The 27,462-nt window shown below is 48.8% G+C and overlaps 1 protein-coding gene across 5 annotated transcripts in view; it reads right to left on the minus strand.

Annotated features, from left to right (window-relative positions):
• Positions 1–27,462, minus strand: part of SEPTIN9 (septin 9) — a 252,992-nt gene that overhangs the window by 23,690 nt on the left and 201,840 nt on the right. For all 5 annotated transcript variants that reach the window (XM_054047105.1, XM_054047107.1, XM_054047106.1 and 2 more), the window contains 4 exons: positions 12,631–12,822; positions 4,447–4,575; positions 3,983–4,064; positions 2,026–2,163 (listed from right to left, as the gene is read on the minus strand). In XM_054047105.1, the coding sequence (XP_053903080.1) occupies positions 2,026–2,163; positions 3,983–4,064; positions 4,447–4,575; positions 12,631–12,822 (541 nt within the window). The remainder of the gene's footprint in view (positions 1–2,025; positions 2,164–3,982; positions 4,065–4,446; positions 4,576–12,630; positions 12,823–27,462) is intronic.

Consider the following 27,462-nt stretch of genomic DNA (forward strand, 5'->3'; position numbering starts at 1 on the left):
GCATCCTCCAACGGGAGGCGAAAGTCAGGAGCCAGATGTCCTCTTTGACACCTGGGCAGGAAACCGTGGCCCTAGGAGAAGCAACCTGAGACGGCAGCCAAGCGAGCGGGCTCTAACCCCCAGCTGGGGTATCAGGCTACACGCAGCCAAAGGCTATTGCAGGGGAAGGAGCCTGTTGCGTGCAGCGTGGTAATGAAGCCTCTCGAACTGCAGGGCCATTTTCTTATATTGGAAACACATGTTCTTTGGAGAGAGCGCAGGGGGGAGGGAGAGAGAAAGAGCGAGAGGAAGGAAGCAGAGAGTCGGACTTCCATGCAAACACTGTTACCCTGGGAGCAGCCGGGTGAGAGAAACCAGAACATGCCATTAGAGAGGCACAGGCAGAGGGATGAGCCTAACATGTCAGTGCCCTCCCCCGCACACACGACGGCCACACACAGAATGACGGCGCTTTCCATGCTTTCCCAGGGAGGGGGTGGGGGCCTTGGAATAGGTCATTTGCTCCACCTCAAGAGTTGCATTCGCAGACTCCTGCTGCTGGGTGCACGACCGGGTCAGTGGCACAGCCGCAGTGCTAAGGGTTCAAGGGCCTGCACGTGGTCACCCTTTCTAAAGCTCCAATGCTCCTTGCACACAAGCGGGGGGCTCACAGCCTCCTTTTCTTCTTTTGCCGAAGAGTGGGATTTGCCAGGTCACCAGACCTAGAGTCTTCTCTAGAAAAGGCCTTTTATTCTATCTGATCATCCCGAGGCAGACAACTCCATCAGCTCCCTCTGCCCCTAACAGAAGGCTACAACAGATAAAGAGTCCAGGCAAGCAGCCCAATCAGACAATCCAAGGACCCTGGGGTCTTTGCAGATGGCACATATGCAACCATCTCTGCTCTATGCTAATGTATGTGCAGGGCCGTTCACACTGACAAGGACTTTTTTCTCTAAAGCCAATGGAGAAGGGGACTCTAAGGTCTTGTCTACATGTGGAAGTTTGGCCAGTTACACAAGTATAGTTATACCTTTCTAACTTTCCACACCAGGACAATTATTCCAGTAGAAAAGTGCCTTTTTTTTTTTGGTTTAGCTGAAGCCCCTTCCCAAGTGATATAAGTGAAACCAAAACAAGTGACTCATATCCAAACAAGAGTGTCCACACAGGGGGTTAGACTAGTATAACTATATAAGGTTAAATTCATACCTTGTTTATACAGAAGAAACTTCCCATGTAGACGAGGCCAGATCTTGAGTGAAGGAATCGCCACAAACCAAATGAAAATTCTAGGTCCCGACACTTGGACACTCGCTTTTTAGAGGTGCCAGGGACAGAAACGAGGCTACACATGAAATAGGCCATGATCACTTCCACGCTAAAAGCTCTATTTATAAATACCCCCTTCAGGCTCAGTACCAACTGGTTCGATCTGCTCTATACTGCTAGGACAACTGGATCCTTGCTTAACAAAAACGGATAGCACGCTAGGGAGGCACTTTAAACGTTGGCAAGCACATTACTATCAGATTCTAGCCACTACTCACATGGACTCTTGGGATGCTACAGACTGTTTAATCCGTCCCGGGGTGGGGGAATGAAGTGATGCCTGCATATTTGTTTTACCTATGCCTGGCTAGGATTACTTTGTGTTAATACTAGCAGCGCTAGATGGGGAAGGGAGCTAGCTATAAGCATTAGGAATTACTGCATTCATATGTTACTTGTGTGGGATTGTATATAGAGCACCTAGCAGTCCATGTGTGCATGCTTCAACATACAGGAAGTGACCAGAACCTGGCTAAACAGGATGTAGTATTTGCACTAAAGATGATTGATTGGAAAAAGTTATTGTAAGGCCACACAAACCAGAGTGATTTTGAATTTCTTAGCAACTTCTGGGGAAGATTAGACAGAGACAGCTAGCACCAGAGGGGCAAGTAGGTTCAATCTTGATCATAAACCCCCACCACACACACACACACACACACACACACCATCCTCAGTAGGAAAGATCATTCTCCTGAGGAGGAGGGTACATACGCATGGCCGGTGGCTGGGATGAAGTATATACAGCAGTGCACCCTGGTGTCTGGGATCCGCCTCTTCCGGTTAACATTGAGCTCCTCCTGCAAGTACTTCTCGTACTGGTCATTGATGAACTTCATGATGGGCTGCCAGCTGTTCAGAAAGACATACACAGGTGAGACGGGACTCATGCAGGGACTCTAAAACCACCCACAGGCTACGCTCTGCATTGGATTCTGAAAGGGGGAGTCATCGGGAGTGGACAGTGCTCAGCATCTTGCAGAATTGGGCCCCCAAGTAAAAGCACGGGAATGTTTCATACCACAGCTGCAGGTGGCTAAGAAAAGAATCCCCCAAGTCCTGTGTGAATGGCAAATCTTGTTTTATCACCTTTCTAAAAGGAGCCAAGTTTTCTAGGAATCCTCCCAGTCCTGGCACTCAACAAGGGAAACAACTAGGATGCGTGGCAGCAAGAGAGCTCAGCTTCTTGGCTGTGAACTCCGCCTCTAGCGCAAGGAGGCAGTGCAGAGCCTGCAACCACTTCACGAGGACAACTGGGCTCCACCATCCAAATGTGAGCCTCTCACAATGGTAAGCAGGCTTCGTAAGTGTTAGTGCCCACAGTAGGCCCTTTACTGCTGCAGTAATGGACATCCTGTGACCAACTAGGCTCTGGCCCGTTTCAGAACAGAAATTTTAATGAACACCACCAGGAGGGTCAGATAAGCCCTGGAAAGCCTGACAGCTTAGCCCTGCCATCTTCCTGCTCTTCCCCATCCACCCCAGGATCCCAGCCATATCCCTTCACCAGGAGTCACTTCTGGGAAAGGCAGCAGAGCAGTTAGCCATCGACTGCCCGGACTGCGGGAGACCTGCCAGTGCCCCAGAAAGTTTAACAGGCTTGTAGTGCTTTCCTAGACGATGTATTTAGAGAGAGGTTGGGGGGCAGGGGAGTGGCTGGAAAAAAAAAAAAAAAAGTGCTTGTGTGCCCCACCCCAGAGATTGGTCACACTCAAATTTGTCTGTATGCTTCCAAGGTTAACCTCATCACCACATTGTGTGTGTGTGTGTGTGTGTGTGTGTGGGAGGGAGGGGGGGGGGAGATACAGATATTTATAAATTGATTATTTTTGCACCCTCCCACCATGAGTGGGACACATGGGGCAGCCACCGCCTCTGAACGTCCAAGGACTTTCCCCACAGCTGCTAACTCTCCAGCAGACACAGGAAGGGCTAGGGGATCAGTCGTGTCAGCATGATGGGGATGCTGGGGCTGAGGAGATGGGTGGCCTCCTTAGCAGTGGCAGCTGGGTGCTCTCTAACAGCTGCTGATGGAACTGCCTGGCCATTTCCTAGGAAATCTAGGGCAGAGTCTGGCCTTCGGCCTGCTGAGAGCAGCGCAACATAGCGCTTTGCCCCAGGGCCCTGAGGTGTGGGGGGCAGAGGGAGGGGATGGTTGTAACTAACCACCAGTGGGGCACCGCTCTCCCCATGCCATCTCCACACCATTTGACCAGGTTCTTTGCCCAAAGAGCAGGATTCCTCAGCCTTTTTTTTTTGGGGGGGGGGGGGGGGGGGGAGGCTGTGGGGGAGGGACACCTGCCCTGCCCGTGAAGCGACACTCTGGGATGGTTGGGCTCCACCCCCTGGCAGACAGAATGCCGACTAACCACAGCCCTTTGCACTGGAGCCTCCTGGGGAAGGAAGCTAGCATGATTATCTGGTTTCCCTTTGCAGCTCATCAGCCCAGCTGTTCAGCATCTCCAGTCTCCCTCCCCGCCCCTCGACAGCCAAGCTGGGCAGAATGAGAGCCACATCTTTGCAATGCGCCACGGCCCATTCCATGCCCCAGGCCGAAGGAAGGGCGGTGCAAAGTGAGCCCCCACCCCCATAGGTGGTCTGCATGACAAAAGCCCTTGCCAGCCAAGCAGCAGCACAGCCCGGGGCCATTCGGCTGCAGTGTTCTCCTCACCAGTTCTCATTGTTGATGTGGTCTCCAAACCCTGGGGTGTCAATGACGGTCAGCTTCATACGGACGCCTTTCTCCTCAATATCTGAAACAGAAATGTCCAAGGGATGGTGTAGGCCGCAAGCAGAGACAGGCCGAGCGTGCAGCCTTGCCTTACCACCAGAGATCTCTCCAAGCAGCTGCAGGCTTGGTACCTGCAGCCCTCCAAAGATACAGCATCCTATCACATCAGTGGCATTTCAACTGCATTATAAAGAAGAGACTACACAGCTTGGCTCTTTCAATAATCCATATAACTCCTCCCCCTGTGAGGCACGATACCCTGCCAGCAATCTCAGCTGATTGCGTTCCGGCATAAAGGAGTCTAGGCTGGTGGATACGGAGAAGATGCTCTAGCTTCTCTTGGCCTAGGAGGAGCCTCTAGAACTCTGTCACCCCCAAGCTGCGTGTGTGCCCAAGAGACTCACCATGAGTGATCGACTTTATTTCGATGGTTTTGGGGATCCGCTCTTCAGAAGCTGGCTGAACGGATTTCCGGCTGACTTTGGATTTGAAGAGGGTGTTGATTAACGTGGACTTCCCCAAGCCACTCTGACCTGGAGGACAAGGAGAGTCAGAATTGGAGTTGGAACTGTCTCCATTTTACCTTTATGGGAATTTCCCGTTCACACCATGCATCAAGAACACATTCTGCTAACTAGGGTGGGGCCAACTCCGCAGGCAGTGGCTTTGTGCATACCAACAGTTTTTTTGCAGAATTTAACAGTATTTCCCACACCCTCTGGGATATTTCTTCACACAAGGAGATGGTTGCATATTGGCTTGGGTACATGTGTGCTGGCACCCTCTACTGGAGCAAACATTTCAGACCGGCTCATGTTTTGTGCCCCCTGCTGGATGACATAGCAAAGCGGTTCCTGTAGCCCATTCAGCCCAGGTCTGTTTTGACAGGGGAAGGTTCTCCTGCTCATGCCACACATTAGTCAAGTAACCTCAGCTTGCGGGTGTGGATCACTGGAACTCCAACTCCCTCTTTACTAAGGATGCTTTTGCTTTCAATGAGGCAACACACTCAGTGGAAACAGCTTCCTCCTGCAATCAATACAGTTCTTTGCTCCCTGTCCCTGTTCGGAGTGGAACACAAAACCCATGTGTTTGAAGACATTGCCCAGAGATGTGGGATGGAAAGCGCAGGGATCCGGCACCCCGTAGAGTGAAGTCAGACAAGTGACTCCCTCCACTATGGAACAAGATCTCGCTCGGTTGAAGATGCGCTAGACGGAAAACACGGCCCATTTGGGCACAACTAGACAAACTCATTGGGGAGCATGTGAATAGCTAGTTTGTCAGTAAGCTAAACAGCAGCGGCTCACACGACCCGTAAGGGCAGAGATACACATAGCACTGAAGGGCTAATGTTTACAGAACCCCTTTATTAACCTTAACTGAGCCAACACAGAGGCCACACAGTCATCTTGAGTTATTTATTTGCCCTCTATAAGGCTGCAATAACCATTTCCCTCCTTAATAAGAGGATGGGAAGCAGACAAGCTCTCCCTCTGCCATGACCCCTTCAATAAAGATTCTCTTAAAGGGACTTACAGATTGAAATGGCCCATAGGAGGGCTGATCTACAGGCTTCCTTCACTGTCTGTCCCACATGAATTCCATTCCTTGCAAGGCTCCCTCTAGCTTTATCTCAGCTGATATTAAAGAGGACTCACTAAACTGTGTCTTATGTTTTTGATCATCCACCATGACAGACCGGTTCCTCCAACCTCTTCAATAAATCCTGCAGGGGATAGATACTAATGATCCAGGCCTGGGCTAAAAACACAATCCAATGGTTTATGGCTGGGATCACAAAGGGGAATAAATTAGGTTTGGGGATTGGTTGGTTCTTTCAGCTAGACTGATGAAGCATTGGCTCTGGCCCCAGAAATCAGTCACATTTAACAGGATCAGAGGTTCTCTTAAGGGCCAGATTTGGGCAGCACATGGCAGCTTGGGCTAAAACCATCTCTGTTGTTTAGATCAATGCTAGTGCTAGAAAATTCCTAGGAAAAATGCTGTCAGACAAGCCTCAGCTAACGAGCGGGGCCACTAGCTTCTAACTAAATTTGCAAAAGCATTTCAGAGTAAGCTTAGTTTGTCAGAGCTCCCAGCCTCTGCCCCACACCCAACCTCCACGCCCACCCTTCCAGGACCCAGAAGATCAAAATACACCTCTTCCCCTCCCCCCAAACATCCAGAAAGCTCACAGGTCCCAAAACCTTTTGCACTGGTTTGCTGTCCCATAGTATCTCCCCACCTGCTTTTAGCCGTGCCAACAGAAGGAAGTCTTGTTTTTGTCAGTAGGCAGAGCAGCTATGGGTGCAAAAGAAACACAGGAAACAAATACAGTTCAAGTGTTTTGCCCTTTGCAGAGAGTTTCATCAAGCAACAGAAGGGTTAACAATGCCTGAACTGACAGAAGTACTGGGAGCATAAGCTTTCATGGGTAAGAACCTCACTTCTTCAGATGCAAGTAATGGAAATCTCCAGAGGCAGGTATATATCAGTGTGGAGATAACGAGGTTAGTTCAATCAGGGAGGGTGAGGTGCTCTGCTAGCAGTTGAGGTGTGAACACCAAGGGAGGAGAAACTGTTTCTGTAGTTGGATAGCCATTCACAGTCTTTGTTTAATCCTGATCTGATGGTGTCAAATTTGCAGATGAACTGGAGATGATGGCATATATAACATTGGTGGACGTGCAGGTGAATGAGCCGGTGATATGCCAGCAATGCCCCTCTGCTATGTACATTGGCCAAACTGGACAGTCACTACGCAAGAGGATAAATGGACACAAGTCAGATATCAGGAATGGCAATATACAAAAACCTGTAGGAGAACACTTCAACCTCCCTGGCCACACAATAGCAGATGTAAAGGTAGCCATCTTACAGCAAAAAAACTTCAGGACCAGACTCCAAAGAGAAACTGCTGAGCTCCAGTTCATCTGCAAATTTGACACCATCAGATCAGGATTAAACAAAGACTGTGAATGGCTATCCAACTACAGAAACAGTTTCTCCTCCCTTGGTGTTCACACCTCAACTGCTAGCAGAGCACCTCACCCTCCCTGATTGAACTAACCTCGTTATCTCCACACTGATATATACCTGCCTCTGGAGATTTCCATTACTTGCATCTGAAGAAGTGAGGTTCTTACCCACGAAAGCTTATGCTCCCAGTACTTCTGTTAGTCTCAAAGGTGCCACAGGACCCTCTGTTGCTTTTTACAGATTCAGACTAACACGGCTACCCCTCTGATACTGAATGCCTGAACTGTAAACAAAATAGGCTGATTTAGGTATTCTATTTAGGATCTTGTTAGTTTTTCTCATATGCTTCTAATTAAGAGGTGATACATTGTTGCAACCTGTGCTAGTCTGTTCCTGCATCTGACACTGTTTAATTAGCTGGAGTGAAACACACTAGAGAAGAGCAGCTCCTGGGAGCTGGTAGCAGAGACCAAGGTTGGAATGCGAAGCTTTTGGCCATCTCTGGTCAGTACATACTATGCTGATTTTGTTCAGGAAAGTAGTTACTTTGCAGCTTCTCAATACCCCGGAGTAAGGAGCCATTTTTTGCGTAGACCTTTTCCTGGCTGTAACCACACCTTAGTGGCAGGGATTAGGGGACTAAAGTAGTTCTGGTAAATCCAGACTGACCCACGAGTTAAACACTTCCAGGAATCTGATCGAAGCTCTCAGCAGTATTGTAGAGGACATTAGTAGTGCCCATGGTGGCAAAGGTCCCCAGAGAGATTTGCTCCACAGAAAGGATGGTCCTGTGTTGAAGCCACCAGAGGGTCACAGGACAACTGGGTTCAATTGCCAGCTCTGCCACAGGCTTCCCGTGTAATTCTGGGCAAGTCACTTAACTTCACTGCCCCTCGCTTCCCCAGCTGTAAAACAAGGATAATAGCTCCTGTCTTCGCAAGTGCTCAAATGCCAGAGTGGGGGCTATATTATACCTAGATAAGGGTCTGGGCAATACAGTGAGGTGTTGTCTGGCTCTTTGTGGGGCTGCCCAGCTGAGCACTAATGAAGAAAGGCAGAGGACGGACCAAGAAAGAGCTGACTGGAAAGAACGTGTCCAGGGAAGGCGTGCTTCTCTTCAGCTCCTGTAAGCAAGTCACCTGGGAAGTTTCTCTCCGATACAGGTTCTTTGGGTGCTCCGCACTACCTGAAGACTAGGCTAACCCCGAGAATCCCACTTCGCTGCATTCAAATGGACTCCACAGAGTGCATGCTTTAGACTAAGCCCATCAGGAAGAAGGACTGAAACTGCTTGGCTACTCCTCATTTCTCCCTTCTGTCTGCCCGAACCAGAAACCTGTGGGTGGCTTCCAGACAGTTTCAGGAACATGGCAAGACTCCCAGATTCAGTCAGTCAGTCAGACAGACACACACCAAAAGTAATATCTCAGTTCTGTGGGAGCCCTGAAATAAGCAGCTGCCCCATCCCCTTGCCCTTATCTGTACAGATTCAGGAAGCCTGTTTTCTCCCAAACTTGCTGTGGTATTTAATCAGGCAGGAGAGAGGAAGGGGATGATGGGAGATCCCATCCTGGGGCCTCAGACTCAGACCTGTAGGGCTAGAAGGGACCTTGAGAAGCCATCTAGTCCTGCCCCCTGTCCTGAGGCAGGACCAGCTAACCCTAGACCATCTCCGACAGATGATTGTCCAACCTGTCCTTATAAAGCTCAGTGATCCATCGCAAGGGTTACCCTCCCATTCACATGCACTGAGCACCGCCCGCACGCTCTGTTGCATACCCTGTGTTTTCCGGTGATCGGCAGAGAGTTTCAGCACTTGTTTAGACTGCCACGAATTCCCCAGCCTGTGAACACTCAGCCGGGAGCTTGCCAAGGAAAGAATAGAGTTTTCCAGCCACTGTGAGGCATGGAAGTCCGGGCCCCTCTTAAAAGTCTCCCATTACCACGAGAACTGCAGAAGGAAGAGGTGCCCTCTCACAGCAGCCTGCCCTTGGATGGCAAGAGGAGAGTTGTGGCTCCTGGGAACCCCAGGGCAACACCCCCAAGCTGTGAGCTCAGGGTATCCCAGGACAGGGCAGAAGCAAGTCCAGCCCTGGGAGGGGCTATGGGTCTCAGATCATGCAACTTCAGATCTCATGAAGAATCTTGATCTTTGGGGGACAGAAACTCAGCTGAAATTGCAGCTGATTTGGGGAGAAGCTATTGTAACCCCCCAAAACCAGCTCAAGCTCACCAGCCTTAGTGACTCTGACCCAAGTTCTAAGTTTGTTGTGAGCCAGACCTGGTTTTGGGCTCGCTGCACAGCTCTTTGGGGCTAACCATGGTAACCGGCAAGGAGGCGCCGGCTGTCCAGGTGCATGTGGGAAAGTGATGAGGGCAGAGAGAGCAAGAGAGCTACATGTTGGGGGCAGGGAAGCCAGGTGCAGAATCAGGCTCCCAGGGGAGTGGATGTCAGAGGAAAGTGACAGTGATAGCACACGCCGCAGGTTAGCCAAGCCACTCCAGTAGTCTTCGACCCCCAGACTTTCCTTCTGTGCTTCACCAATCCAGGCTAAAGAGCGCTTTGTACCCTCCACCATGAGGGGTGAACAGACATTGTCCCGCTCCATCCCCACCAGCAGGAGGTACTGAGGGACAGGGAAAAATAACCATGCCAGAGGCCTTGCACTCCACACAGCCTCAGTGTTGCGTTCTCTTTTCCTTGCACCCTGCCACGGGGCGGTCACCTTTGAGACTGCTTATCTACAGTTGCCTGGCCAAGTCCTGCTTACAGTTGCTCAAGAGGAACTGAGGAGGGGACAAGCTGCTTTGCAAACCCTTATTCCTGGGGATTATGCAGGAGTCAAGTGTAGGGTGATCATATTTCCCTAACTGAAAATGGGACATTGGGTGTAGCTGTGGGGGACTGGCCCGAGCCCGGCCTGGCATTGCCCCCACCCGAGCCACCATCATGGGCATCATGACTTTTTTGGCAAAACTGGGCATTTCTCCCGTTTGCTCTTACCTGAACATTCCTCTGCACCTCCCCTAGGGCAAGAGCAAATGGGAGAAATGCCCAGAGTCGTGACATCCAAGACAGAGTTTCAAAAGGGGGTCTGTCCTGGCCAAAAATGGGACATATGCTCACCCTAGTCAAATGGGTTCTGACTTCCAGATCCCAGGCTGAGTTTCATGGGGCCAGGCAAACCACCTTGAACTTTGCAAGCTGAGTTGCTTAGATCTGGGTACCACTGCAAAGCACGGAGCATCGACGACAGTTCTACAGAGACACACGGATAGCGCAGGGAGCACAAATCGCACTGGCTGTGCTCATTTCTTTTATAGACAGATGCTGCTTCAAAGTTTGTTCTTCTGTAAAGCCTCCCCCTTAATAACCAAACCTATGGAGTCCACGTGCTTGGATTTCAATTGCTATCTGCTGAGACAGACAGCTTTAACCTGAGGCAAGTTTCGGTAGAGCCAAGCTGTAAACCTCTTACATTAGAGGCTTATCAAACGGAACCTTTGATAACCACAGAAGTAAAACTGCAGCTAGAGCAGCAGTAAGGAAACCGGAGGCCCCCAAGTGAGGGCAGGTGGGTTGTGGTGGTGGGGATGGCAGGGGACCGAAGGAAGACTCCAGGTTCCTTGTCCTTTATCCACTGCAGTCTCAAAGGGATAACAAGAGCTCAAGAACCTCTGTCGGCTTATCAGGTTTTGACACCAAGCTCATCATTCACAAGGCCAGAGGGAAAAGCAAAGCTCCTCCCCCTTGCCCACATACCACAAGCACCAGGGATGCTATAATCCCAGCGTACATTGCATATTGGGATCCCAGGGGAAGCTTTTATATGCTGCAGGCCACTCAGGCTGGCAAATGGTCCAGCCAGAGGAGCCTCAAAATGAGGCCAGCCCCGCTGGGGTCCTTTAATTACATCAGCGACTGTTCAGTGTTATTTCCTCCCCTGCTTATAAAGCTGCTGCACCCCCAGTCCAGCTCTGAGAGCCAAGTGGTTTGTGCCTCACCCACACAGCAATGGAAAAGGGAAGGCAACCGGGATGCAAAGCAACAGCCCCTCCTCTTCATCATAACACATCAAGAATTCAGCTGCAGGGGAGTAGAGACCCGGGGCCACACTGTGCCATGCTGCACAGGCCCTGCTTACACCACAGCAACTATCCTGATAATGGTGTTGGTTTCCAGCCCCCCTCCGGCACACCCCTCTTCATCTCCAGCCTCGTACACCCCACCTGTAAACTGCACTCTCCCTCTCTCCCCCCAGGCCTTTCAGGGAAAGAGCCTTACTCTGAGGCCTTGTTTCACAAGCAACACCATCTCACACAGCACCTGACATCCCCTGGTAAATGCAGCAGATCTGGGGAAATTCTCCGTACAACTTGGGCAACGTAGCGGGGTGGTCACCCACTCCTGCTCTGAGGGGCTTAGAACAGCCCAGCAGAGGGCTGTGGCTGGGGCAAGCAGCTTCCAGGCTGATTGGGGAAGTAGACACAGCTGGGAGCCACGCCCCAAACAGACCACAGCAGGCCCCTATAAAAAGGCTTTGAGCCAGGAGCACAGACACACTCTCTCTGTTTGTAGAGGGAGAAGGGCCTGGCTGCTAGGGAGTGGAGAAGGTATCTGGGGGGAGCAGGGCTGGGGGAAGGCCAAGGGAGCTGGGGAGCTCCGGCCTGGAAAACCCCAGGCTGCGGCCTAGTCTAAGGCCAATTGGGTACTGTGGTTGCAGAGGGCAGCCCATGGGTAGGCCAAGGCAGCAGGTCCAAACCCCCCTTGCCTATGATGAATGGCTGAGACACTGCAGTCTGCCCCAGTGAGCGGGGGCTAGATGGTGACTGGCAGTAGCCAAATACTGAGGCAAGGTGGGGATAGTGGGTGGGGGTTCCCCTGAGCGGGGAGACCCACAGAAATGGTGAGGGTACTGCCTGGGGGCAGCACCCAGAGAAAGGGTCATCTGGGGTCCAGGAGGGACACGGGGGCCAAGCGGCAGCGGGACACCGGCCTGCAGAGGGCGCTATGGAGGCTGGAGAGCTAATTCCCAAGATGACCAGCAGGAGGCGCCGCAGGCAGAATCACTGCTTACTCCTTGTTTGTCTGTAGTACAGTAAAACCTAGAGGCCTCAATTGAAAACCAGGCCCCATTGTGCTAGGAGCTGTACATACTCACAGGAAGAGGTTGAAATCATGCAGTTACTCCTGGCCTCCCACTTATACCATCAAACCACTGCACTGGGGACAAAACAGGAACAGAGAGGGGAAAGACTCCTTGGTCCACGGCACAAGTGGGGGCACTCCACGTGGATCTGGCTGTGGAGAGCCCCCACTAGATTTAAGGGCACATAAACTCTTAAATGCTAAGAGATATGCCTGGCAACACTGATCCCACCCACTCTGCACTTTAACAACTGACAGCAAGACAGGCCCCTTAAACTGGAAGGGGAGTTTGCTGACTCCCAATGCAAGAATCCCAGCATTAAATCTTAGAAGCTGCTCCTGTAGAAGCTACAGGGAGAATAATCCTGACAAGGAACTATAAAATAAACAGCTTGTCCTCCACCAAGCACAGCGCAGCTGGCGTCTCCTCGGAGAGCAGTGTCTGATGGGAACTCACCAACTACCATGATGTTGAACTCAAATCCCTGCTTCATGGCTTTCCTTCTCATCTGCTCGAGGATGGCGTCGATCCCGACGTAGCTGAAGTCGGGAGCCGGCTTTTCGGGCCGTGGTGGTGCCGCCTGCTTGAGGCCGGCGTCTCTGGGGGCGTCTGTCATGCTGGGCGTGTAACTGGGAACTGCCTCTGGACCTGTGGAAGTGAAGGAAGAGCAGTGAGGAACTCTGGGAAGTAAATGCTGAGTGCAGAGCAACGGGACGGGACAGCAACAAACATCCTCTTGCCCGTTAGCTTGGAAGTTAAGAGATGCCCTGAGCATGAGTGGCAATGACTAACCTAGCCAATCACTGCAAGTGAAGGGGACAGACGGGTTAAAAATGGATAATGCATCACAGACCGTGCTTCCTTGGAGTGCAGTGAGCTTGGTTTACCATTCACTGCACCCAACTCTGGGTCTAGGCACATTACAAAGCTTATTTAAAGCAATTTAAAATGGAATAATAGGTTGTCCAACCAGGCCCATACCAGAGCCCCCTCCTGCAGTATCTTCCCAACCCCCATCCATTTCCCCCCCCACCCTCCATTCACAAGAGTTGCCTGGTAGAACAGGCTACTCTTGCATCATATCCCAAAGGTCATCAGAAATCTGATGATGCAAATCAATCACAGCAAGGAGGGAGGTGAATTCCAGAGCCAAGGAACCTTCCTGTAAGTGTCCTAGTCAGAATATTTAGTAAGATCGATGAAGTCTTAGTGAGATGAGATCTCAGCACAGACCCTGCTACTAAGGGCTTGTCTACGTGGGGAAATTTACCGACTCAGCCATAGTGGTAGTATTATACTGCACTTAGTTTTGCTTCAACTGCTTCCAAAGAGACAAAAGCTAGGCTGAAAAGAGGCCACTCTAAATCCTGAAAGAGTATCCACACAAGGTGGGGTGGGGGTGTTGGTTTACACTGCATAGTTGCAGAGATAATTATACGGGTGTAGTTCTGCTGGTAAATTTCCCCATGTAGACAACCCCCTCCCTACTTGTTGTTCATAAACGGGACAGGACTGCCTGGTTTGAGAAACCGTTGTTGGGTTTGTGGATTAGCAGTGGGAGAATTAATAAAGTTCCATGGTATCGTCACTATTAAGAGTGTACGTGGAGGCAGGGGGAGGAAGTAGCATGTGGGTATTAAGAGCTTCAATTAGTCTGTGTAGAAAGAAAAAACAAGTGGCTAGTAACTCCCACACCCACATGTTAACAGAGCTGCAGGTTCATGCGACCTGTAAGGAAACTCTGCAACTTTAAGCTGGTAAAGGGCAATCACAAAATGCACAAGTGTGCCCCACTTTGTTTGGAAGTGGCTTGATCAGGGAAACCCTGTAAATTAAAGGGGAATAGCTAAACTGCATCTCCAATCCACACGTGAGAACCCTGCTCGATTGGCCAGTGTGTTATTTCTGGGCCGCCCAAACTAAAGTAGCTCATGAATTCTCCCTTCCCAGAAGGGACCAGAGCCTGCAATGAGAGCCAAAGTAGTTCAGTTTTTAGAGAAAAACTCCAGTAGAAGCCAAAAAGCTGCCACCCTATAGGATGTTCAAACACCCCCCCCCCCCCCACCAGCCTGGGTCTTGGAAGCTGCAGCCTAGGGCAGCGTTTCTCAAATGCGGCCACCAGGGGCTTTTCTTGTGGCCACAGCCTCCTGGGTGGTGACTGGATGGGGGGAGGGGGAGCAAAGCAGCAGCCCCTCCCCAGGGGCCACCAGCAGTGGTTGGACCCTGCCCTCCTTTGGAGAGAGAGACAAGCTGGAGGAACAGGCAGCCAATTAGTTCCCCATCTTCGCGGGGTGGGGGTTGGGCTCCAGCCAAGGGGGGTTGGGCTCCGCCTCCAGGCCCTGTCCCCTGGCTGCATGGTGGCAGACTCTGGTCCCGAACTCAACCCCCTTAGCCTCCCCCAGTGCCCCCATTGCCTCTGTACCCAGGGCTTAAGTTGTCCCCGTGCTTGCCAGGGCTGAGTAAGTCTGCTGTGAAAATGGTATTTGTATGTTTGTTAATATCACTTTTCACAGCACAAGTCTTAAAACAAGACAAAAATAAAAAAAACAACCGAGTAAAGCAAAAGAAACACTAAGAAAAAAAAGACAAGAATGCTCAAAGCACCTTATTTGTGTTTCTATTCTGTTTAGGTCCAGTAAAGAATAGAGACAACCGTACATTATTTTTATTATTGAGCCTGCAAAAAAACCAACCCCTACATAGATAAATTACAATGATTTGGACATATGAATGTGCATATTTATTTGTTTTTCCTAAAGTATTTTAGGAAAAATGGTCAGAGCAGCCACCAGCAAGATTTGGTGAGGCCACCAAAAAATTTGTTGTGAGAACACCTGGCCTAGGGCCAGTGCTTTGTTCTCTATTCTGGGGTAATCAATGCCTTTTGGGAAATCTCAGAGGCTCTGGACACATTCCTCCCTCACTGGTGCTAGGCCTAGCGAGGATGACATCAGACCCGCTCCTGGCTTGTTTGCCTCACTCTGCTGTTATTTTTGGCCTTTTATGATGTGCTAGGTGCTTCCCCCCCCCCCTCCTTAAGTCCAAAAACATGTGTGTGTGACTGTGTGTGTGTGTGTGTGTAAGTTTAGCCGAACTAAAGAAGCCTACATCCAAACACAGCCACTTTCACATCCACCATCCCCTCTCTGCCAGTGAGCCACAAAAACTTGTAACCTCGTGTAAGCCAGACAGTCAGGACTCACATGGATCTGGCACTGGGAAGCATTCACTTCTCCCAAGTAGCACACATTTCACATACTCAATCCTACATTGCAGAATACAAACTGACAACACAAATGCATTTAGATGACTTAGAACTTCAAAAAAAAAAAAAAAAAAAAAAAAAAAAAAACCACCACCAGACACACACACACACACACAATACCAGGCTCTCGAGAACAGAGTTACACACAGATCCAGTAGAGAACACACACCAATTTTTATATGCACAGTAGCGGCACGTTCCTTCAAAGCATAGCTTTGTACCAAAGCCACAAAAAGTCATGTTGATAATGGGCTGCTGGCCCCAACACTGCTCCTTGCAAAATTATAGACCTAGCAAGCCAGAAGTCTTTCCATGGATCCTGAATTAGTGCCATTTTCAAAATGGCAAAGCCAAGAGTGGAAAATAATCCTACATACCACTTGAAAAAACAAATCCACTTGGAAAGAATGCGCCCGCTAGGAGAAATACTGGGCTATGTAAGGGTTTAACTGTTGCAGTCACAGAAACAATAACACAAAGCACCCTTTTAAGCATAGCTTAGGTAAGAGAGATCAGTAGGACTGAACCCTAAACCTGTACGATTCTGGGGTGGTTTGTGGGGATTGCTCATGTACGTGCGGGAGCATATAGGATTGGGGAGCAATAAGGCAGCCCTGGAGCAGAAAGCTGACAGCAAAGAAATTGGAGTTTACTCTCTGTGCTCAACTAAAGAAGCCGCATTGTTTGTACTCTAAAGAGTCAGAACCGGGAAATAAAATATCTGGAGAAGAGAGTTATTCTCCATTTGCAGCAAAGGAAATGCACCTACAGTATCTGCCCCCACAATCTCCAACCCACCTAGCTTCTAACAATGCTTGCAATGCTATGAGAGAATGCAACATTCATTGGTACATAGGTCTGTGCTTGGCAAACAGAAAGGCAAACCGCCATATGGTGCAAGGGAATGGACTAGACACACCGAGCTGGGATGTTCCAACCCAACTCACACAAGTCCACACTTGACTACACCAAGGTGCTCATGTTTCAGAAGACCAGATAAAAGCCCTACATCAGAGGAAACGCAAACAACATCCTATTGGTACAAATCGTATTGACTTGCTGCCAGCTAGCGTATGGCAATGCAGTTAGGTAGCAGCTCATTCCACGACTGCTTGGTCCAGGCTATAAGAAAATGTGATAGAAAAGAATTTCTTTTAAATGTTTCTCTCTCCTCCTGCTGTGGTCTAAAAGCTCAACCTGACTAGGGGAAGGTTACTGACCCTACAGGGCGAAGCAGTGTCACCAACTCTGTATGCAGTGCTCTCAACTGCACAAGAGAGATTTTTGTAACGAAGAAATTGAGAATATTTTTTTCATTTGACTTACCAGTGCTGCAAGTAGCCATACATGTTACTTGTTGCAAATGTAGGTGAACAATTTTTAAGATGTGTGACTCTAAATTGACAGTGTTCCTTTAATAACCAGCAATTAACTAACAAAAAGTCATCGTCAATAGGTGCACTCGAGCGTCCCACTTTGGCATGGTTGGTTGTGTCCTGGCTTTATTCTCACCAGCCAATCTGTATCCAGGATTCCTCTGACATTCTGAAGCATGAGTAATTTGCCTGCAGCAGTTCTTGGAACAATAGGCTCTCCTGCTTTTCTCCAGGCAGATCTTTCCATTATGGCTGGGGGAGTGTTCTCGCCAAACATGTATAAAACAGCCTCAGAACTAAATCTGAACAGATGCAGTAGTTGGCTGTAAATACATGCTGCCAGGATTTCCTGTTTGTATTTAAAACGTATCTTCTTGATCATGGTAACAGTGCCAGAGCGGCAGAACTTTCCATGATACTCATATCAACACCACTAACCAGAAGCTCTGAGTGCTAGAAGCGGGCATGTACCAAGCTACACAATACTGATGCAAATCTGTGGTTGCCTAAGAAATTCATGGTTGTCACTATGCTGCCCACCTAGAGAACTCATAGCAACAGCTAAGACGGATCTCAGATGCCTCTGCGCCCCAAAAGCCCTACCCCTTTGCGCTAAAGGAAAATCTCAGTCTAGGGCCTTTGACACATAGCCAAGCAGTTCCAACTGCATTCTGGAAAGGGCAGTGGATACACAGTATCCAGCTCATTACAGAGGTCTTGTTTCCTCTAGTTGAGGATAACCTGGGATAACTAGGTGCAACCCTCCCATGAGTTTTGTGGTGACAGCTAGCTGACGAAATGCATGTTACTTTGCATGCTGTTTGCGCTCTTCAGAGATACATGGATAGGGGATCATCAGAATGTCACTGCACTAGCAAGAACAAAATAAACCAAGTGCTACGCTACAAGCAGCAACAAGACCCAGTACAGCTGTGCAGGAGTTCAGTTTGCCAGAGACCCTGGGATGGTTGATAGCAGTGTGTACACACACACACACACACACACACACATCGGACACAAGCCAAACTCAACATCTGTGTATCAACATGAAAAGCTCACCTCGGGCACAGAGAGCACACCTGCTACCCATGCGGGGCCGAGCTGGATGCTAAGAGCAGGTCCATGCACAGGCAGCTGCAGTTAGTTAGCAGAGTGCATTCATTCAAAGACATAGGAACCCCTGGGAGCCAGCAAGTAGCTGAGGAGAAATGAGGGCCTAGAAAAAACGGACAGGCAATGCGCCATTCACAGCTCAAGAGATAACCTAGAGTGTTTAGGAGGCCAGGAAGAGAGCAATTGTAGACTGTGCATATTGACTGAATTCCCATTACAGTCCGAGTGCTTCTAGTACCCTAGGTTTTAGAGCAATCATAAGAATGTAAGAACAGCCACATTGGGTCAGACCAATGATCCCTCTAGCCCAGTATCCCGTCTTCCAACAGTGGCTAATGCCAGATGCTTCAAAGGAAAATGAACAGAACAGGGCAATTACCGAGTGATCAATCCCTGTTGTCCAGTCCCAGCTTCTGGCAGTCTGAGGTTTAGGGACACCCAGAGCATGGGGTTGCAGCCCCAACCCTCTTAGCTACTAGCTGTTGATGGACCTATCCTTCATAAATTCTTCATAAATTAGGTAATTCTTTGTTTAACCCGCTTATGCTTTTGGCCTTCACAACATCTCCTAGCAATGAGTTATTCAGGTTGGGTGAAGAAGTACTTCCTTTTGTTTGTTTTAAACCTGCTGCCTATTAATTTCCATCAAGTGACTCCTGATTCCTGTGTTATATGAAGGAGTAAATAACACTTCCTTACTTTCCCTGTACCATTCATGATTTTATAGCCCTCCGTCATATTCCCGCTTAGTCTTCTCTTTTCTAAGATAAACAATCCCGGTCTTTTTAATCTCTTCTCAAATAGTAGCTATTCCCTACCCCTTATCATTTTGTTGCCCTTTTTTGTACTTTTTCCAAATCCAATATATCTTTTTGGAGATGGGGTGACCAGAACTGCATGCACTATTCACGGTATGAGCCTACAATGGACTTATATAGTGGCATTATGATATTTTCTGTCTTATTATCTATCCCTTTCCTAATGATTCCCAGCATTCTGATAGTTTTTTTGACTGCAGCTGCACACTGAGCGGATATTTTCAAGGAACTATCCATAATGACCCCAAGATCTCTTTCTTGAGTGGCAACATCTAATTTAGATCCCATCGTTTTGCATGTATATTTTGGATTATGTTTGCCAATGTGCATTACTTTGCATTTATCAACACTGAATTTCATCTGCCATTTTCTTGCCCACTCCCCAGTTTTGCGAGATTCCTTTGAAACTCTTCCCAGTCAGCTTTGGACTCCACTATCTTAAACAGTTTGTATCATCTACAACCTTTGTCGCTTCACTGTTTACCCCTTTTTCCCTGATCATTTATAAATATGTTGAACAGCATAAATTCCAGTACAGATTCTCAGGGGACCCATCTATTTACCATTTTCCATTATGAAAACTAATACTTTATTCCTATCTTTTAAGCAGGTACTGATACATGAGAGGACCTTTCCTCTTACCCCATGACTGCTTATTTTACTTAAGAGCCTTTGATGTGGGACCCTGTCAAAGGCTTTCTGAAAGTCCAAGTTCACTATATCTACTAGATCACCCTTGCCTGGTTGCTTGTTGACACCCCCCGCACCCCCCAAAAAGAATTCTAATAGATTGGTGAGGCATGGTTTCCCTTTACAAAAGCAGTGTTGACTCTTCCCCAATATACTGTGTTCATCTATGTATCTGATAATTCTGTCTTTACTAGAGTTTTCATCAATTTGCCTGGTACTGAAGTTACGCACCGCCTTGTAATCGCCTCTGGAACCCTTTTTAAAAATTGGCATTACATTAGCTACCCTCCAGTCATCTGGTACAGAGGTTGATTCCAGTGATAGGTCATATACCACAGTTGTTAGTTCAGAAGTTTCATACTGGTGAAAACCATCGGGTTCTGGTACTGGTTAATTTATCCATTTGTTCCAAAACCACCTCTACTGACACCTCAGTCTGGGACAGTTCCTCAGATTTGTCACCTGAAAACAATGGCTCAGGTATGGGAATCTCCCTCACATCCTCTGCAGTGAAGGATAATCCTATGCAAAGAATTAACTGAGCTTCTCTGTAATAGCCTTGTTTTCCTTGAGGCTCCTTTGGCGCCTTGATAGTACAGTGGCCCCACTGATGATTTGCAGGCTTCCCGCCACTTTGCACGTGACTTTCTTCAGAGCCTTACAAAGGGGGATAAACACAATTATCCCCATTTTAAAGACAGGAAAATGGAAGCACAGAGGTTAAATGGCTTTAAGCTGGAAATTCCCTGCTCCGCCCTCTAGATCAAGCTGCCTCTATTTATGAGGAGTTTAACCAACAAATGTAATAGAATACTTCACGTGGCTAAGGGGCTGTTTAATTGCAGTGTAGATGCCCGAGCCCAGGGACCGTCCCACCTCACAGAGTCCTAGAAGCCTGGGCTCCAGCCCAAGCCTGAACATCTACACCGCAATGAAACAGCCTCTTAACCCGAGCCCCACAATCTCGAGTCAGCTGGCACGGGCCAGCAGTGGGTGTCTAATTGCAGTGTAGACATACCCTTAAAGATTGAAGCCAAGCTGAGGGATGTTGCTTAAAGCCCTACCAGAGAAATTGGTTTCAAGTCCTACACAACAGCTATGTCAGAGTGCAGCACCCAACCATGCAACATGATTCAGCATCATCCCTATGGACTGCCATGGTTTAACCCTTCATATGCTATACACGTCTCTGGCTACAAAATGCCCCCTCTGCCAAGGTTACTGGAGCTAAAGGCAGAAGAGTGGGCCCATAACAAACTCTCCCTTTCAAAGGAGCCAGGAGAAGCACTGCTGCTAAACTGCCCGAAGCACCATCATGCACCTCTAAAGGAGCAACAGCACCTTCCACTGGGACATTCGTGGGCCTCGAGCCTTGTTCTGTGGGATCTGTGCGGCCCAGTTAATCACTCCCACCCTCCCCTAGTACTGAGCGCTGGTCTCTAGACGGGTCACAGTCTTCACTCGGATTAGCACAGAGGTTTGTACACCTTGGAGGGTATAAAACTGCCGCAGAAAGACAACTTGATTCTCCCCTCTTCTTCTTGGAGATCTGCACAGGCAGGATTTCCCCTCCACAGAGTTCATTTCTCTCCCCACAGTTTCCTTCTATTGCTGGCCTTCAATCTTCAGTTTGCACTTAGCACCTGATTACCTCCTGGCAATTCCTCTCAACTACAGGTACCAGAGCGAAGGAAAGAAGCTCCAGACCCCACAAGGGGAAGGGGGAGTTGCTACCAGCTGCTACAAATGATCTTTCTCTGTGTTTCAGGCATGGGTGTGACAGGGAAACACACAGGTCTGTCGAGTGGGCTCGTCATATCACGCATGTGGGATGCACAGCGCTGAACCAACAGTATCAGTCAGCTGAGGGGATGAAAAGCAACAGCTTCTCAGGGTCAGGTATCCACAAATGGCTACGAGAGCAGTACAGACCAAGGCCAACTAACCTCTGAACTGTTGGGCGCTGCAATCCCATGATGCCATCGCTGGCGTGGATGTGTTTTAGAACCCGAGTGTGCATTTAAAGCACTCAGCTGGTTAGAGGCAGACTCAGCAGCATGGACCAAGCACAGCACGCACAGGGGCTGGGCCCCCTACCTTCATCCTGCAGCTCCATCCTAGGCCAACCTTGCTGTTGAAGCCCAGGCATTTCCTGAGCAGAGGGGCCAGGAGTTCTCAAAGGAGGGAGGTTCCTAACTCCCATTGACTTTCCATGGGATTTGGGCCCCATGTTTGCTTAAGCTCCTTTGAAAAAATCAAGCCAGAATGTATGTCCAGAGGTACTATGGGTGAATGTATGGGGATTAGGAGAACTCTATGGTCATCACAGACTGCACTTAACCCCACGAGGCAATTATTTCATGGCCCTTTTCCCCCTCCACAGCATTTCTTCCCCTTCCTCCCCTCAATCACCCACTAAAAAACAGACAGCCCACAAGAAACGAATGCCATGGGGCTGCTCCTGGTGCCAGGGACGCCACATGGGAGACGCCAAGCATGACCCCATTGGACAGTCTCGAAGAGGGATGGCCGTGAAGACGGCTGCTCCTGAATTAGGAGCACTCTGAGTCTTGTCTGTAGAACCTCTGAAGCCAAAGGCAATACAATGAAGTCAAAAGGTAAGTAAGAAATATGCTTCAGTGCTTTGGTTTTAGTCCATCTGATGCAGAGGTGGAAGAGGACTGGGCAGCTGAGTTAACGGGGCAATTCATGCCTCAAAGCTATCGTTTCGGACTCTCTGCAGGGGCATCTGCCCCAGCTGGCATCGGTTATCCTTGCTTCAAGTTTTGGAGGTTCTTATGCCCACCACAAAAGCCAGAAACGGGAGAAGGATCTCGTCTCTGCCTCCTGGGTCGATTGGTGAGATGACCAGACAGCTGCCATATATATACACTGATCAAGGTGATGGTTTCTGTCCAGATCCTAGTGAGGGGGGTCTCTCATCCCAAAGAGGTGCCCGTGTTGGTAGCCTCTGCAGAGAAACCAGGCCAAAAGTGAACCTGCAGACAGGCCTCTTCTCTCATTCCCAGATGGGGAGGCACACTGGTGATGCAGATGCTGCTATGGAGTGAGTTGTTCAACCTGCCAATCCAGCATGTGACACTTCGAAAGTGGACGGAAAGGAACTGAACTCAAGCTAAACGACATCCTGCTTAAACACACAATGGGAGCCCCTGATCCTTTAGGACAGTGGTTCTCAACTAGGGGTAAGTGTACCCCTAGGGGTATGCAGAGGTCTTCCAGGGGATACATCAACTCATCTAGATATTTGCCCAGTTTTACAACACACTTCATAAAAAGCATTAGCGAAGACAGTGCAAACTAAAATTTCATACAGTGACTTGTTTCTATTGTGTTATACTTACATTTCAGTGTATAGTATATAATATTTATATTCCAATTGATTTATTTTATAATTACATGGTAAAAATGAGAAAATAAGCAAGGTGTCAGTAATAGTGTGGCTGTGACACTTTTGTATTTTTGTCTGATTTTGTAAGCAAGTCATTTTTAAGTGAGGTGAAATTTGGGGGTACGCAAGACAAAGCAGACTCCTGAAAGGGATACGGTAATTTGAAAAGGTTGAGAGCCACTGCTTTAGGATATGTCTACACTGCAATTAAACACCCATGGCTGACCTGGGGTCAGCTGACTTGGGCTTGCGGTGTAGACATTGAAACTCAGGCTGGAGCCCAAGGCCTGGGACCCCCATGAGGAGGGAGGGTCCCAGAGCCCAGGCTCCAGCCCGAACCCAAACATTTACACCACAATTTTGCAGTCACATGGCCCGAGCCAGGGTCAGGGCCAGCCGTGGGTGTTTAATTGCAGTGTAGACATTCAGTTAATGCGTTGGGGAACCCTCCTGATCCGCACTGCTTGTTCCCTCACCAGGAAGTGGCCATTTGAGGCTCATCCCTCACTCATTCATTTGCAAGAGAAGCAGAAGTTTTGCAACTTGCTTCGCAATTCCCACTCTCCTCCTGTTGCTTCTCCCCAGAGGGAGGTTCTGTGACAGTAAGAGAGTTTAACCCTGTCAGCGCTACACTATCCCATGGGGGCATTTCCCAGGAGAGGAACTCACACTAATCCCAACAACTGCTGTTCGCCATTCCAGCTGGCTTCTACAGCTAGGGAACTCCACGCTGCGGGGCACCAGCTGCCCTCTGCTGTGTCCCATGGCTCCTGTGCTCAGTCCCCTGTGACTCGGGCGGGGTTGTCCCCTGTCTCTGGGATAAAAAGCATGATCTACCAGTAGTGCACATGGCAAGGAGGAACTTGGCCCTTGCACAAGAGACAGACCTAAAAGACTGAGCAAGATAGGAGAAAAAACAGGAAACAAACATACAGAAAAGAAAAAGAAAAAAAGAGAGAGCCTGAAGGGAAAGACTGAAAAACAAACCAAAAAACACACACACAAGTGAGGAAAGAAAATAACTTTCCCGTGGCAGCACCAGGGATGGGAGTAGCCACTAGTTCCCCACAGGAAGCTGTTATCCAACCAGAACTGCTATATATTCCCTTCAATCCACCTACAAGAAATGCCACGCCTAGAGGTGTTGTGGAGGACTCCGGCAGCCCAGCATTACCCAAGCTTTGGAAAGTGAGTCTCCCTGCAGGAAACTAAAGCCACTTACAGGTCCTTTGGAATCCTGCTACGTATTAAAGGCCCCCACATCTTAATTTATACATGCCCTCCCTTCTCACTACCCATGCTTTGGGAAACCCTGCTGTAGTTCATAAAATGACCCTTCCTCTCCTTTCTTCCATGCTTTGATAAGCAGAGCTCAGTGGTTTGAGCATTGGCTTGGCCTGCTAAACCTAGGGTTGTGAGTTCAATCCTTGAGGGGGCCATTTAGGGATCTGGAGCAAAAATCTGTCTGGGGATTGGTCCTGCTTTGAGCAGGGGGTTGGACTAGATGACCTCCTGAGGTCCCTTCCAACCCTGATCTTCTATGATCAACAGTTAAGAGAGTTCATAATTTCCTCTTTTAAAGGCCAGAAGGCATCATTTTGATCCCACGGTCCGACCTATTGCTTAACACAAGCTAGAGAACCTCACCTAGGATTCCTGTACCGTTTCCGTTTGCAATCAAAGTATCGTCATTGGGGTCTCAGTTAGCACACACTGAAATGAATAGGGCCATTCACACTGGAAAGCTACTGTTTCAGGCTCTTGGCAAACTCAGGCAGAGGTCTCTGCCTCAGTTACACTTGCTTCACGTGCTGAAGGTTTTCTTGACAGTCTCCAGCTGGTGTTTTAAAATAATTAGAACTGATATTCTGGAGAACAATTGAGAGGTCTCCAGCCAGTCGGTTGTATTCTGCACTTTGGGAAATGCTGTAATCTCAGACTGTTTGAGAAGGAAGGAGAGCCTTCCAACAGGACATGTAAGTCTTGCCCATCTCCCCTCCTGCTATGCATCAGCTACTAAGACTCAGTCTCACTTTGCTGGACTCAACATCTTTCTAACCCACACACCAGTCCTCTCAGTAAGGACAGGAAACCACATGCCCTGTCTTCTCTAACCACAGGAGAGTACATCTCAAGTGGCAGATAAAGGTGCAGGAAGCCAACATTTCTAGAGACATCAGAAAACAAGATGTGTTGTCACTGAGCCTATTCCCCTTTCCCACTTCAAAGGCGGTTTCCAAGAGAAAAAACTAAGTTATGGCACATGGCTTAACTCTCTTGAACATCCCTGGATTGATTTCCCAGAATACCCAGCCTTCAGCAGTCTGAACGTGGGTTCTGGAGCCAGGTGCAGCTGAGAAGTGCAGTTAAGTCCTACTTGTATAACATCATTCAGAGCCATCAGCTAGGATGGGGCATAGTCATACCCTAAAATCCTCTCTGGTCGGATCAATGAACTCCCTGCAAGGGCCAGGATACAGGAAAAAAAGCCATCTCTCCCAGACACCCTATATCCAGAGTTTGCCCTGCATAAGCTTTATGCAGGGTAAAACGGATTTATCTGGGTTTAGACCCCATTGGGAGTTGGGCATCTGAGTGCTAAAGACAAGCACGCTACTGCGAGCTGTTTTCAGGTAAACTTGCAGCTTTGGGACAAGTGATTCAGACCCTGGGTCAGTGTCTGGCTCAGCAAGACAGGGTGCTGGAGTCCTGAGCTGGCAGGGAAAACAGAAGCAGGGGTAGTCTTTGCACATCGGGTGGCAGCTCCCAAGAACAGAAAAACTTCAAAAACAGACTCCAAAGAGAGACTGCAGAGCTAGAATTGATATGCAAACTAGACACAATCAACTCCGGTTTGAATAAGGACTGGGAATGGCTGAGCCATTACAAACGTTGACTATCTCCCCTTGTAAGTACTCTCACACTTCTTATCACACTGTCTGTACTCGGCTAGCTTGATTATCACTTCAAAAGTTTTTTTTTTTTCCTCTTAATTAATTGGCCTCTCAGAGTTGGTAAGACAACTCCCACCTGTTTATGCTCTCTGTATGTGTGTATATATATCTCCTCATTATATGTTCCATTCTATATGCATCCGAAGAAGTGGGCTGTAGTCCACGAAAGCTTATGCTCTAATAAATTTGTTAGTCTCTAAGGTGCCACAAGTACTCCTGTTCTTCTTTTTATATCCAGAAAGACACTCTGCATTGCCAGCTACTTTACTCCCCACTGAGAAGAGGAGTGGAGTGATTGGGGGATTATTTAAATGAATGACACAAAGCTTTTCACCCTCCCCCAAGGGAGAAGAGCCCCTCGGCATGTACTCCTGTTCCAGGAGTCAGAGATCAGCAGAGGAGGGACAGAGAAAGGACACAGACCGGCTTTAACTGCAGAATTTTAGTCCCATTTTTCCCTTTAAAAAGTGAAGTAATTGCCTAGACCCTCGTTAAATTAGCTGAAAAAAGAGTAAGCAGGTTGTTAAATATGAGCGGCATTGGAAGAGACTCCCCATCTCTCTTTGCTCAGCTTCAGGCACTGTTACCTTCAGAGTAAGAGCTGCTACAGGCACAGACAAAGCAGGTTGCACAACTTAGCCCAATCCTACACACCTGCATCTGAGGGACCTGAGCAGCCCCAGTGACTTCTACAAGGCCACTTGGGTGAGTAAAACGAGCCACAGGCATCAGTGTTGGCAGGTGTTCTAGGGCAGCCAATGGGCTGTTGCGGGGTATTTAAAACCTCTGCGACTGTAATAAGGAGAGGTTTCAGAGTAGCAGCCGTGTTAGTCTGTATCCGCAAAAAGAAGAACAGGAGTACTTATGCATCCGAAGAAGTGGGCTGTAGTCCACGAAAGCTTATGCTCTAATAAATTTGTTAGTCTAAGGTGCCACAAGTACTCCTGTTCTTCTTTTTGTAATAAGGAGAGTTATGTCCAGGGAGCCTCCCTGTCGATTAGAGGTCAAAGCAGCAGGATGTGGGAGGAGGACAAGACAGGGAGGCCCTAGAATACAGTGGTTGCTACTAAGAATACTGCTCCGGCTAGGGTTACAGTCTGGGAACTCATTTATACAAGGGGTACATTAGTCCTGGACTGGCTATGGAACACCTCTGGCCCACCGAGATCAGCAGAGCACATATCCCCCCTTTGCTTCCCCCCCACATTACCATCTGGGTTGCCTGACCAGTCTGTAGCAGTTGCTTCCCCTTCATTCCAACTGCAGCCCCTGTGCTAGCCGGCACCGAGGCTTTCCCATCTTCCTGCTAGGAATACAACCTCCTATTCATTCCATCCCAGACAATACTGGGCATGTAAGCAGGGCTCCAACTGAGGAGGGAGAAGAAACAACAGCTCGTCTTGTTGAGCTAATTAATTATAAATACAAGGGACGGACAACCGGGAGGGAGAGGTCCCTGTGTTAAGTGTTTACCAGTTGAACCTTGCATGTGATCTGAGGGGGTTTTGTCTCAGGCCCTGCAGATGGAGTAGTTCTATACACTTTAGTATTGGCAGCCCCTGTGGTACAAAACCCCTTAAAACACAGAGAGCCGCTATTCCCTGACCCCATCTGCCTGGATCCATTACACTAACTAGGGGACTCCCATGGGTTTTCAGAC

The sequence above is a fragment of the Malaclemys terrapin genome, chromosome 13 (genome assembly GCF_027887155.1).
Source record: "Malaclemys terrapin pileata isolate rMalTer1 chromosome 13, rMalTer1.hap1, whole genome shotgun sequence".
Classification (NCBI taxonomy): domain Eukaryota; kingdom Metazoa; phylum Chordata; order Testudines; family Emydidae; genus Malaclemys; species Malaclemys terrapin.